The sequence below is a fragment of the Mugil cephalus genome, chromosome 9 (genome assembly GCF_022458985.1).
Source record: "Mugil cephalus isolate CIBA_MC_2020 chromosome 9, CIBA_Mcephalus_1.1, whole genome shotgun sequence".
NCBI lineage: Eukaryota > Metazoa > Chordata > Actinopteri > Mugiliformes > Mugilidae > Mugil > Mugil cephalus.
The window spans coordinates 16,399,450-16,413,743 of NC_061778.1; the positions used below are offsets into that span (position 1 = coordinate 16,399,450).

At 40.1% G+C, this 14,294-nt stretch overlaps 1 protein-coding gene across 3 annotated transcripts in view; it reads left to right on the plus strand.

The window, feature by feature from the left end:
* The window catches only part of bcas3 (BCAS3 microtubule associated cell migration factor), a 282,772-nt gene that overhangs the window by 4,174 nt on the left and 264,304 nt on the right, over nucleotides 1-14,294 (plus strand). For all 3 annotated transcript variants that reach the window (XM_047593530.1, XM_047593528.1, XM_047593529.1), the window contains exons 5-7: nucleotides 1,269-1,375; nucleotides 8,177-8,258; nucleotides 12,259-12,331. In XM_047593530.1, coding sequence (XP_047449486.1) covers nucleotides 1,269-1,375; nucleotides 8,177-8,258; nucleotides 12,259-12,331 — 262 coding nt within the window. The remainder of the gene's footprint in view (nucleotides 1-1,268; nucleotides 1,376-8,176; nucleotides 8,259-12,258; nucleotides 12,332-14,294) is intronic.

A 14,294-nucleotide genomic window follows, 5' to 3' on the forward strand; every position in this document is an offset into this window, starting at 1 on the left:
ACGCTGATGCAGCGGTTGTGGAGCATGTGCACACGCATTATCTAAATGAAAACTGTGATTGACTGTGTACATGCTGGAGAAAACCGAATTCCAATCACATTCTCTGGGTGTCTCAATCAGACAATGAGAACTCTGATTTTAATCAGGCTAACGTGTTTAGTCCGATTAAGGCAATAAAAAGGGAAGGACACGGTCAGAAACAATTCTCAGGTAGGCTGTGGCATTTAAACCATGCTCAGTTTGTTCTAAAAGGCCCAAAGTGTGCCAAGGAACCGTTGATACACGGCAGGATGGATCCGTACTTTCATGCTGTTTACACCAAATTCTGACCCTGACATCTGAATGTTGCAGCTGAAATCAAGACTCGTCAGACCAGGCAATATTTTTCCAATCTTCTGCTGTCAAATTTTGGTGAGCTTGTGTGAACTGTAGTCTCAGTTTCTCATTTTCGTCCACACAACTGCCGCTCACTGGATATTTTCTCTTTTTCGGACCATTCTCTGTAAAAATCCCAGTAGATCATCAGTTTCTGAAACACTGAAACCAGCCCGTCAGGCACCAGCAACCTATTTGTGTTAACAAGCAATTGAACAGGTGTACCTAATGAAGTGGCAAGTGAGTGTATGTTGTTGTATATATGTTGAACTGTATATGGTAAATATAAAATAACAAAGCAGTCATTTGAGAAAGTATTCAGGGTACATAGAATGGACCAAAGGTAAAATAATAAATCACTGATAGATATGTGGTGGGTTATGAAACAAAGACTATAGAAAACGCAGAACCGTCACAAAGCAAAGCAAAATAAACCCAGATGCAGAACATGGACTCGTGGAGAAGAACATGGAGAAGAGGCGTTTCTATCAATAGCAGGTAAAAGTAATGAGGCTGAGTAAGACTTGGTGAACAATGTCTTTTGTCCTTGTGTTTGCCTTGTCTTTGCCTTGCAGAGAGGAATAATCAAAGACAAAAGCTAGAGCTCACATTAGTCACCTGAGGTAGTTACAGAGAAGATAGGCCCGATGAACATGCGGGGTGTGAATGAAGAAAGGCGTAAATACCCTGCAGAGCTTGAGAGGTGGACTGTTGCAGAGCAAGAGAAGCACACACAGAGAGGCAAACACAAGGACAAACACAAAGAATGAGGGAGAGACAGAAACATAATAATGCAGAAAGCCTTGGGTTATGTCATGCATGTATTGTTTGTGATTGAGCTGGATGTTCAAAATTAAATCCTTATTAATTTTTTTTTTTTTCTTTTTGCACAGACACTTCCCGCAACCCGGAGTTTATCGAGATGCACAGTGGCACCTCGGACCCTCCCCTCTGCCTCATGATTGGCTATACCGACGGCATGCAGATCTGGAACGTATCTGTAAGTCACACAACTGAAAGCACTTAAAATGTTTTTTTTTTTACCTGGTCCTTTTGTGCCATAATTTCGATAAAGACGATAACTTCATATTTATGGGTCTGGTGAAAGGAATCAAAGGTCTCTGTTGTGCAGTTCTGATAGACCCTTTAAAATTCAACACACACAAAAAAACAAGCAAAGCATTTATCAGAAGAATAAATTGACATAGTTGATCAACGTTACCAGCTACTGGAAAAAAAAGAAAAAATCCTTACTGTTGACAGACTGTCTTTACAATTGATTGTGTGACCTGATGATGTGAACTGTATGTTCTTACCGGGTTCAAAAGTCCCATCTGAGTCCAGTCATTTTCTGTCAAGTTTATTTATCACACCACCTCTACAAACAAGGTGCCTAAAACACATATTACGCGCTACAACATTCCCCCCACACCCTACAATAAAAGCAACTTTTAATTTTCCTTCTTTAAACTGCGTTACCCATTTTATATGAAATGTCCAGTTGTCAAACAGTCCCAGAGATTCACTCGAATGAAATGCAACAGCACAATTTAGTGCACTGTTAGTTGTAATTGAAAGTCCTTCTTTTGTTTCTGCTGCAACTGTCAGCAGGCGTTAATGATTAACTCTGGTTCTCAAAGGGATGACTTCATTTTTAGAAAGACTTCTCTCGTTGAGGACTTCACAGATGAATGACAAGCTCGAATACGACATAAAAATGATTTGAAACACATAACACAAACAATAACATCATAAAACCCAGTTGGAAAACAATACAATTGCAAAAATACAGTTGAAAGCTATTTCAAAACACATTCAAATATGCTTATGTGGAAATCCCGGAGCCCTACAATTAACTTTGACTAACAGTAATCTCTGGTTTGTTAAATTAAACTTTGGTAACTGTTTAGTCTCAACTCTTTGTTTGCAGTACCACTCTACGTCCACTAGGTGTCAGCATCGACCACGTTATCGGCGATATTCGGCCGGGGGCTTCTCAAGGCAGTGACACAAGTTCCAGGCTCCCACTGACCATGTTTACCACTGCAGCTAAATAAAATGTGAGAAGTCAGAAAGAAACATTAGTTCAAGCGCACACAACAAGCCGGATGCAGTGAATGAGTGGGAGCAGTGGAGCAGGGGTTAGAGAAGCAGCTGTGATGACTGGGATGGCACTGGCTTGAAACTCTCCATGTCCAGGGGTTAGGTGCCTGGAAAGACGCCGTGTGTGGCTGTCCACTTGTCTAAGTGTGCTCACTTTAGGTTAAAGGCAGAGATCAAATAGATTGCATGTGTGTCCGTTAGAATCAGTTGTACCATATGGCTACTGTGGAAGCCTCTGTACAGGTGTGACCGAAGCACTCCAGACTCTTTTATGCATAAAAACATATTTATGCATGTTATTAGGAGCTGTGTGGATAACTGTAAATAATTATATCCAAGAACTGTAGACAAGAAAACAGCCATGTAGCACAATACCAACATAACACAGAGAACATGAGATTTTATTGTTGACACCTTTTTACTGTTATCTTACACTGTACTGTGGTGTAAGGTAAATAACTACTTTATATCAACCATGGAGTTACAGTGATTAACTCATTTTCACAAGTATTTTAAGTCGTTGCAGGGCTGCTGGATTGGCCTGCCTTCACAGGTGGTCTATTTAAATTAGTGTCCGCCCCTTGTAAACACAAAGTAAAGTTCATTTATGCTCTGCTACACACCGTCGCTGACGTGATGTAATAAGCCGCCGCAAGACGGAGACCTTTAAGTAAGCTCGGATATAAGAAGAAGGATGATCTCTGCCGCTCATCAGTCAGATGGGACTCACTCATTTAAACATGCGTTCATGTAAAACTAAAGGTGGAGCCTGGTAACGGCGGAACACATGCCTTCTGTTTGGTCATTGTGTTTAAGTGCATTTTCATATTTATTCGTTCCGATCGCCGGGCCAATAAACATCAACCCTCTACAAAGAGGGACGGTCAAGTTATTTTGTGTAAAATCTTGACTTTGTTAATTTCAGACTTGGAAAATCATTAGAAGATTTTGTCGGCCCTGCAACTTTACAAATTATCCACAACGCCGCGGAGGCTTCGCTCACCGAGTATCGCCTTTCATGTAGAGGCTGTCACTGAAACACGCAAACTTCACATACATCCTGTGAGATCTAAACACCCCAAAGTCCTTAATCAGTCTCTTTATAAACATCCACAGGCCTCGCGTAGAAGGGCACGCTCTTACTTTACCAGTGATCACACACATTGGCCACTGTGATGTGGCAACTCCTGTGCAGCGAGCAGATTTTCTGTTGCAGTCATTATGGAGCAGCACACGATTACAGCTGTTTTAGCCACATTACACACACCCAGCGAAAATATACTGCAGACTCGGTGAGGCTCTTTCGCCCTCTCTGTTTCGGCCGACGCCAATTGTGTTACGCCCAGCGCGGTCCGGCGTGTTGTCTCTCACCGTCCTTTCCTCATTGTTTTTCTTTCCGTTTTCAAAGTTTACGGGATGTTCCTGGGTTGTGTTTTTTCGCAGGGTTTTAAGTAAGCACTGAAGGTGCCTCGGTCTCTGGCTCTCGAGTGGCTGTGAAGTGTTTGTGACAGTTGCTAAGCCAACACCCTCTGTAATAGCCCGGCAGATTAGGAACATACACGTGTACACACGCGCTTTCACACGCTCGCGAGACGGGGGACCCTGACTGGTTTGTATGGATGCTGACAGAGGTGTTTAGTCGATGTAGATTACCGTCGCCTCGCGCCGGGGAGGTGTCGTCCGCCGCAGGCTGATAAGAGACAGACGGTCGTGGACTAATTGTCTGTCCACATACGTGTTGAGAAGAAATGCTTGGAGAAAGACGTCTGCGCCAGGTGTCGGTGAATGTGTTGGGAACCGAGAGCATTACAACATCCCTCTGTCTTACATATGAGACATATTTATATAATTTATATAAGTGTTGCGTGTAGCTGTAATCCACACGCTAAAGTCCAACTTACACGAAGAAAGTTAAAAGCATATGAATTTCTCTAGCCTTCTAAAACAGGTCTTTGATATTTATATTTGATCTTTTAACATATTCTGACGAGACCTGTGTATACATTTCAAACTGGACAGAATGTAGTGTTAAGTAGGCATTCTAATCTGTGCTAACGAAGCTAGTGACAGATGGGAAGTTTGTCTATATTTCTCCTTCAAAAGTTTGTAGCTAGACATAGTTTTTTTTTTTTTAATTTGTTAAAAGAAATCATATCTGCAAGTCCTTATTCTCCTAACAATATCTACATTGGCCATTTCTTCCGTTTTGTCATTGAGGTCCGGAATTTAAATTCCAACAAGTGGCCAAACCTTTATAAGTGTTTTGAACTTAAATAGATATACAGCATGATATATATTCCTGCAAATACTCAAAATTACAGGTGTCCCGTTTAACCTTCTCTCTCTATTTGGCTGTTTCTCTGTCACTAAATTCCACTGGTCCACTGATGATGCTAACATGCAGATATGCAGCAACGCGTTAACAAATACAGGGAAGAGGAAGAAGACTGCAAGTAAACACGCATGTAAACAATGCTGGATTTAAAAGTGTTGCGAGTGTTTTATGAGGAGGGAAATGCACTCGGGATGTTTGTTAGAGCTCAAGAATGCGCACAGGGTGTTTTGGTGAGTAACACTGAATGTAAGCATAACTTTAGTTTGTTTACGCCAAAAGCCCTCAGGGTGCCTTTAATTTTTTCTGCTGTGAAATGTATTGTCTGATTTGTTTTTATGGTTTTGTAGCCAGTAAATAATAGAACGTGTCATCACTTTGTTATACGCTGCTGTTGTGTCAAGTGTCGTCTTCAGTATAACCGTTACCAGAACCGTGCTTATGTGAGTTCAGTTCGGCTTAAATAAAAAAAAAGAAAAAAAATTCTATTTGTTTTTCAGCGCAACAAGTAATGCTGCACCACTCTTATCGTTTTAATGCTGCATTTTGTGGAAGGCCATCAACAAACACCTGTTACTGTCCGATCCCCGAAGCACCTGCTCTCTCCAAACCTCCAATATGTCCGGCGCTGTGTTAGTGAGCGTATCCACTTGTGAATATGGCCCAGATATCTGTTCACAGCTTATGGCATTACATTTGAGAGATTAAAACAGAAGAGCAGACACTGCGACTTCACGAAAACATCCCGAGCCACAAATGAAATGAATATAATGAATCGCTGCCTGCACGGAAAACAACTTTGAAAAAAGCAATTTGGCATATTACATACGCCGAGCCACTAATGTAATGCTGGGAATGTTGTTGATGGCAGCGGATGTCACATAGAGCCATGTAAGGCGAGGATGAGCAGACGGGTAATGCACAATAACCCAGCGCATTAACCTCCGGCCCTCCCCTCTTCTCATTTTAATCCAGCAAATTCCATTATTCTCCGTCGCAGGTCCATTTGCCTGTATAGGAATCCTGCCCTGCCGCCAACCTCCTTTTATTCCTGCTATCAGTGTTCCTATAACCTGCTTCTGCCTCCAGTGTTAATCTACCACCGCTGGGTCTCAAGCACTTTGAATATAATAAAATAATAATAATAAAAAATAAATAAAAAAGCGTCTCCAAATCCGCCACTTTTGAAAAAGCTACTAATTGCACAAAAGGGCGATCATCCCCTCAGATGGGTTTAACAGATTAAAGCACTAGTTAAGTGATAATGCAGGCTTCACTGTAATTTAACGCATAAAAGAAAAAGTGGGGCATTCTGCACTTAGAACAATGTGCCACTACACACGGCAGACACTGCCAAGAGCCACGCAGGCCATTGACCTAATATACTGGCATCACACGCTGTATGAACGCATGAAGCACACACACACACAAAGGCATCCATTAAAGTGGTGGTATTCCCTCTGTAATAAAGACCAGAAATGCAACAAACTTTCTAATCCGCTCGGATGGGACAGCCTTTAGTTGACCCATTCCTTTGCTTTCCTTTGATCGACCAAAACAAAACACAAAAACTGTCAAACGTTTGAACAAGCAACTGCTGGTAATGCAATATTTTGTTTTTTCTACTATTTATTTATTTGTTTTTTTATATAAATGTATATTCTGCATGCTAGGGCTGTCAAAGATAAATTATTTTCAACATTGCCTCGGCCCAAGTTGTAGTTTGGGAGTTCAGGAGGTGATCGAAGTAGCAGTCACGCTGTGGAAAGTGAGGTCATAGTAAATACTTTCACACTGTAGAGATCAGTAAAATGTCCTGTAATATTAAAACTGACATAAAATCCCTGAAGACGCAGAAGAAATAAGTAGGCGGGCAGAAATGGATAAAGAAATGGGTCTTTTGAAGGGCAGGCTCAGTTTTAAAACCAGATGCAATATTTACTGTCAATGTGAATTTAGTTATGAACTGGGCAAGGACATAAGAGATGAGGGTAATACAGACTGATGAGAGGATATATACATACATTTAAAAATATATACAAAAGAGCGTGATTAATTTGCCATAATGATGATTAACTATGAAAATCATGCGATTAATCGCGATTAAATATTTTAATCTATTGACAGCCCTAATCTACACTTAAAAATGGCTACTCTATATGTTTAGTTGTCTGGGCACTAGAGTATGTGCAGGAAAATTAAATGGTGATTATTAGACTGGATATCTGTGTAGTACTGATTATTGAAAACTTTGCTTGGTCTGAGTCTTAGTCTTGTCATTCTTGGTTTAGATATTTCCAGATTAAAATGATTCATTTTGGCCTTTTTCATTATTTATTCATGCAGATAGTGAATTGGCCCTAGCATCAAAACATTTTGCACAAAACCACCTCTAAACACATCCTTGAATTTAGAGCGTGGCCAGATGACCGCAAAGAGATTATTTGAATGGTTGAAGAGAATTTTGAGGTATTAACTAAATGAAAAACTGAAGCTGAAAGAACGTCAAAAAGAACCCAAAAACATAATTTATAGCATCACATGAAAAACCTCCTGAACCTAACAGACAACCTCTAATATTCAGTCTGTCGATAAGGTAATGGATAATTATTTGAAACATTCAGGTAATAATGTACTTTTCTTTTCGTAGAATCAGAAACAGGAGCTTACGCCTGGGATTTTTAGGTTGGTTGGAAACACTGGTCAGGGTGTTTTTCATGGTTACAGTCAGACTGAGGCGCAGTCATCCACAGGCTACTGCCCACTTTGCATTAGCCCGTATCCCCAACCTTTTCCTAGTTGGCTCGGTCATAGTAAGCGGAGTCAACTTGTTTGAATTGCAGTGCCACTGGGCCTACTATTCCGTGCTCAGTAGATTGTACTTTGCGGTTTGGCTGAAACTTCAACTACCAGACTGCCATGTTGATGTTCCCCCGTTCCCCCTCCCTTCCTCACCTTGTCACTTTCTATTGCAAACTAGTTTCACTCAGATAAAGCAAATTGGTTTTCTTACAACGTGAACAAAGAATCCTTTGCCGCTGTAATTTTGTTTTTTCTTCTGTGCACGTTTCCTGAGGCTCATGCTGCCATGAGCTATTTAATAGTTTGTTTTGTACAGAAAAAATAAACATTTGTCCCGAGGAGTAATTAACAAGAGTGGATGTTTCTGGACACACACTGTGTGGACCATCAGACAGCAGACGACATCAAAACCGTTAACATATCCACTCGTAAAGCAACATGGCTGAACATGTTTTAACTTTATTATTGATCTGTAATGTACACTGCACAACATTTTAATTTTTTTTTAATGAAGCTGATTTGGGGTCTTTTAACATCATCATTAAGTCTAATCCTTTCTTTCAGCTGGCTGGGGAAGCCCAAGAGCTGTTCTCAGTGCGTCATGGTCCTGTGCGAGCCGCTCGAATTCTGCCAGCCCCCCATATCAGTGAGTACCACATCACGGAGCATTAAAGCACACACTTCAGACAAGGTGTTTATCTTAAAATTGAAATATTGTCGAGCTCTCACTAGAGACTGGTAGTGCGCTGTGAAGATGAACCCGAATCTCTCATTACATGTGCACTGGTTGAAATGTGTTACTTGTTTTTGTTATGTTCTGGTTTTTCTTTAGTTAAATGAGTAAACTGGACATATAAATTACACATCTATTGAGCAGAGTTGATCAACACAATATGTCACCAAATTCTTTTAAAGGTCACATCTTAGCATGTGTTTGAAATGCAGCTGGATTAAGAAACAGCATCTCAGAAGTTCAGCTCTTTTCACCTCATCTTGTCACATGGACCGCCACCCTGAAATACTTTTTTTTTTTTTTAATATAATTCTAAAAGATCTGTGAATGGTTAACTTAATGTCAGCATCCAAAGTCAACACTTACAATTAAATTACAATTATGCATGGCATATCCTAATGCTGCACTGGGTTGTGGCCATTTTAAATGGTGCTATATCATTAAAATTAAAGAGTCCTCCTTCCTGCCTCATCCTGATGTTGAAGTCAAACTGCGATTACTGTTGGCTTCCTCTCAGTCAGTAGTGGCAAGCCTCTGAAGCCTCTTTGATGCCAAAACTCTGCTGGAAAACTCTGTGTTCTTCCGCTCTCCCACTCTTCTAAGCCTGAAGAGTCTGTCCCTGTAGACTTGAATGCTGTGAGTAGATGCGTGTTAAATGGTACAGAGAGCCCATCTTTTACCTGGATTTGTCCCAGAGTCAGACTTTATCTTTTGTCTTTAGCCTCGTCTGTCGTGAATGCAGGAGGTTTTTATTGTAGCTGTCGTTTTGCAGGAGGACTGAAAGTATTTGTAAAACTATACTCTTTGTATCACTGGCTTCATACTTAAATTGTATGGTTGCAGTATACTCGTGCTCAGTCTGAAGGGAAATCGTACAATCTTCATGCTAGCATCTGTGAACGTACTTATTAACATGATAAATAAAGAACGACACTACACCCATAGTGTCTGGAGCTGAAGATGTGATTAGATTTTGGTGAGCCCTTCTCCATAAATGTGAAAACGAATGAAGTAAATGACACCTTTCTTTTAAATTTTGTTAGCATTTTAGGTGACAAACTATTATTAGTGTGTGTCCCTTTTAATGGAGATAATAGTAGTTAACAAAGGATCCAGATGTTTTGCTGCATCCATATGGAAACTAAATAATGTTCTGTTACATCAGTTTATCAAATAATACAAACTGACACATTAAATCAGTTCTGCCTTTTTTGTTGTTGTTTCTTACTACATACGGTTTAAATTCCTTAGTGATTTTCTGTATTGAGTCCAGTGTGTTCTGTGTCTTGATAGGTCATTAATAAGTCTTAATAAATCAGGAAATACTTCAACGAAGAACTAAAATGAAAATTACATATTGATGTCAGCTGTAGAGTGTCATATTTAGAGATTATTGATGTTATCTACTGTTCAAGATACTGAAATGCTGTGAGACTTTACAGAGACACTGTAAACTGTGAGCCAGTCTCACGGTCTGCAGCAGTGGATGATTATTGTTGGCCTCCTAGAAGTGGACGTAGACTACGTGTACATGTGTTATGCAGAAAAGCACTGGTTACAATGAGCACGGTGGTGGATTGACACTCTGACGCGTCCAGAGTGTTAATACGAGGCAAATATGTTGTTTGCAACACTGTGATAAAAAATAGTCTTGCAGTTGTCAACAAAATGTATTGTCCAGTAACTTGCAGTTAGTTTTAGTAATCTCAACTAAATCATCGGTAGTCTATAAAATATTTAGTTTGAAAGGGAAAAAAATGGTTTATTCTTTTTTTAATGAAAGAATTCATTCTTCATGAATTTGTGTGAAGTTACATTATAACCGTTTTGTAATACTTCACGTAAACAACAACACTCGGGCAGTTACTTTGATTTAAATGCAACAAACAGTGAAACGGTTACAGCGATGATATACGAGCGTTTCACTGGTTCCACTGTCTTCGCAAGGACACTGGAAAGTTGAATGCGGAATGAATACCAGTATTCATATCCTCAAAGCCATAGTGCGAATGGTTTAGTTGTTCCACTGATTAGACCCTTTCCAGACATGACGTTTAAATTTTGTCTCTGCAGGTGTCAATCAGTGCTGTGAAAGCTGGTTTGTGGCTTTTTTTTTTTTCTCCTCCTTTTTTTCAGTGAGAAAATCGCCCTTTTTGTTCTCCGTCCATGTTCCGGTCTTTTGGCAGATTTTAACAACACACAATGGCAGCATTTGAAGAGCGCTGGAAGTGGATGAAAGCAAGCCACAGTAATAAGAAGCAGCAGATAGCCTGACACATGAGGGGAGTAATTCTCTCAGCAGAAAATAAATATGAATTGTACTACTGGAGGAAAGGACACTGATTGCAATCTGTTAGGGCACAAACAGTGTTGCACTGTGGTGAGCCATTAAAAGGCCAGTTGTCTGGGATACGAGGACTCCGTGGATGGGTGGACTTGTAAAGCCCAAAAATAGGTGATGATAATTATGCTGCAAGGTTTCCTTTTCCTAGAAAAAAAAAAAAAAGAAGGAAGTACTGGTTATCCAAAGGAACTAAATGCATGATCCACATCCCCTCTGGATTTTTTTTTTTAAACTTTTCTTCCATTGTCCTGGAGAAGGAGACAGTGTGTTCCCTGACTGTTAACAAACAAGCACTGAGGGAGATGAATATTTATAAAAAGATTTCTTGCAGGTCATTTTCATCTTGTTCAGCCGAGGTCAGTTTGAGTGTCACATGTTAGACCCCATAGAAGTAATTACATGAGTAATATGTAATTATATATTACAGGCTGCTGACTGCTGTTGGCTAGGCTAGATAGCCGGTGTTGGTTGCTAGTTGGTAGCTAACTGCTAGCCCGCTGGTTGGTTTTTCAGTTTCTAAATGTGTTTCGCCTCGGGCCTTGGCACAAGGGATTGTAACATCATATCCTTTGTAGTGACGAATAGAAAGTTTAATGTAATGTTTCAGGCCATGCCATATTATTGTCTAAACGTGGACCCGTGCTCACCGTCCACATGGAAGTCAGTTGCTCTCTGCTCGCTTCAGTGTCCGTTACAGTAGTCCCTCTATTCATCTAAAAGTTTATTTTACTAAATGTGCCATTTCGCTACGGTTCCACGGAGCATATTTATTTTACAGCTCAGTATCTTCAGTGGGAATAATGTCTGATGACAGAAACATGAAAGAAGAAAGGACCCTGTTGGGAGTGTTAAAGGCTGGTAGGGAAGGCACTTTTGCTCTCACGCCATACCACAGGAACTCGGGCTGATTACAGTCAAGCCTCAAATTACCGTCCTCTAAAGGGTAACATCTCCTTCAATCGAAGTGCCCCATCCCCTCAATCCCCTTGTCCTCTGCCCAACTTCAAAAAAGAGTCAATTAAGGGAAAACATGGGATCAGTCCACTTAATGCAACATGTTTTCCCATTTTTATTCCTGCTGGATTTTTTTTTTTTTTTTTTTTTTTTTACCACACTATAATTCCATCCTGAAACCCCAAAACAAACAAGAAGGTGGACTAAAAACTGTCGCTTTAACAACGTTCAGAAGATTCTGGAGTGTACACAATATTTTCCGTTCCTTTTTCCTCAAGCGCCTTTTGAAAAACAGTAGAGGATCAGAATGAAAAACGGGAACACCAATGTCTTTACAACATGTGCAATATGTTCTTGGACGGTGACGACTGGCGGCGAATGTGGGAAACAATAATAAAAAAATAAATGTACATTCATCAAAAATGTTTTGAAAAAATAATTGTATCGCAGATCAACACTTGGACGTAATTTCCTGTCATGGTAACAGGCTGCCTGTTCAATGGGAGCCGGCGGCGCGAGAGGCCTCGCATGTATGTTAAAGAATGCCCCCCTTTGTTGTGTGCAGATCAGTTTGTTTTCCATCTGCCTCATCCTCTGACTCCTCTTCCTACTCAGGTCCACTGAAGACGGACGGTTTTGCTGAAAAGAGGCCCCTGCTGGGGGTTTGCAAGAGCACAGGTTCCTCTGGGTGAGTTCACGAGTTCACGCGTCACATTAAAGCTGACAACACGACCTCTCTCAACGAGCATCCGAAGATGTTTTTAATGGCAAGAGAGACGCAGAGAGCATGTGTACGGCTATATTTGTAACATATGTTTGGACACTGACACTCTTTCACATTATTATAGATGGCTGTCAAGACATGTTCAAGGCGCTGTTATGTAAGAAATATGGGCAGTTTTCATTTAGGGGTATTCACATCCACATTGGACCAAGGATTTAGGAATATGAGCTCTTTAATATGTAGCCCTTCCTTTTTAATGCGACCAATATTATTATTTGGTGTTTGGACTCTTGTCTCAAATGCTGTTTCATGAACACATCTCAAAAATTTCAGCATTATTTCATCATTAGCTAACCAGGTAAAAGTTCTGAAGTTGTATATTAGGTATGCAGTTATCCACCTTTGCGGATAAAATTTGTAATTTTTAAAAAAATATTAACGGCAATGCTTGGTATCATTGTCCTTGTTAGTGTGTGGCAACTGATACTAATACTGATACTCGAGTATTAAAGGCTCAGATTACTTTTATTTTATTAAAAAAGTCAGAAGTAGTAGTTCTGCCTGGAACTGTGAACTAAGTTACTGAAGATGGTGACCTTTGGTTCAGGGCAAAAACAGTGGAAAACAAAAGATACCAAGAAAAATGTAATAAATTAGGGGCAAGACATGTTTAAAAGCAAACACTTTTAAACATTTTGGCTCAGGGCCTTCGTCAGGAAGTTGTACTTCATTGTATGTTTTGCCTGTAAACTATAATCAAGGCTATATAACAAGGATTTCAATTATAGGAAGGCCAAAAACAACTTCTCATTGCATTACAGCGACGGTGATTTCAGGTGTCAGGTGATGTAACTTGTCTTTTTACTACAGCACACTGGTTTTGACTTTAACCACCATGTCGAAATGTCACAGCCGTGTCTACAGCCTGAAAGATTACAAACTATGTTTTTAAAAAGCACGTTTATTTTACTAGAGGGCAAACCTTTGTTGAAACTAGTAAACTGACATTAGGTTTGGTGAAGTAAGACATAATCATTAAAGGATTTGTGACTAAATAGCTCAGACTTGAGTTGCACTTGTGACTTGTAAGACAATGGCTTTTTGTCCTCACTGTTTCTCGTCGTCTAATTTATTCAGTCTCGATTTTTCCGCTTTTCGCAAAATAAAAGCAATATTTCCGAAATTTTAAAGTAAAATTGTGCCAATGTGTTTCCTTTGAAATTGGTTTTTCGAAATGTAGGCGTTTTACATTACCACATTTTTATCAGATTGTGTGCATTTCTAGGGGTAATCGAAATGCAGCAATTGACTCTGGCTAGTGTGAGCAAAGCCCAGAAACAAGTTATGCTATAGTTGACCTCTCATTGACATTACACAATTAGTCCAGCTACATGGATCGGATTTCTGTTGTAAATCCTGGCCGTCCATTGGAACCAGTTCTTCGAGGAGATGTATAAATATGTTTTGGGCTACTTGTTTTGACCCGTCTTCTGCACATTTCTTTAAAAAATGCTGGTGGGAATGTATTTTTTTTTTTTTTTTTTTGCTGTGTTAGAAAGCACAGCAAATGCTCCATCTGAAAGTAATTTTTAATAACAAGAGGCATCAAAGGACACCCAGCTTCTTTGTTATGAACCCTTCACATGCACCCAACTGGAGGTGAGCCAGTCATGTGGCTTAGTGACTGTGATTCATGAATCCTTAGTGGCACTATGGCTGGAATGTGAGCAGTACCTGAACGCCCCGCAAGCGAGCGGAGTTTAACAGATGTGTAGATCCCTGGAATTCTTAGGGCTAGGACTAGGAATGTCATGTCTTTCCTCGCTGAACGAAAGTGAATTTAAAAAGGGACAGAACGCAGGACATTTTGCACTTGATTCTCTTTCGCCCAGCCTGTACTCCCCCCCCTCTTTCCCTTCTTACACTT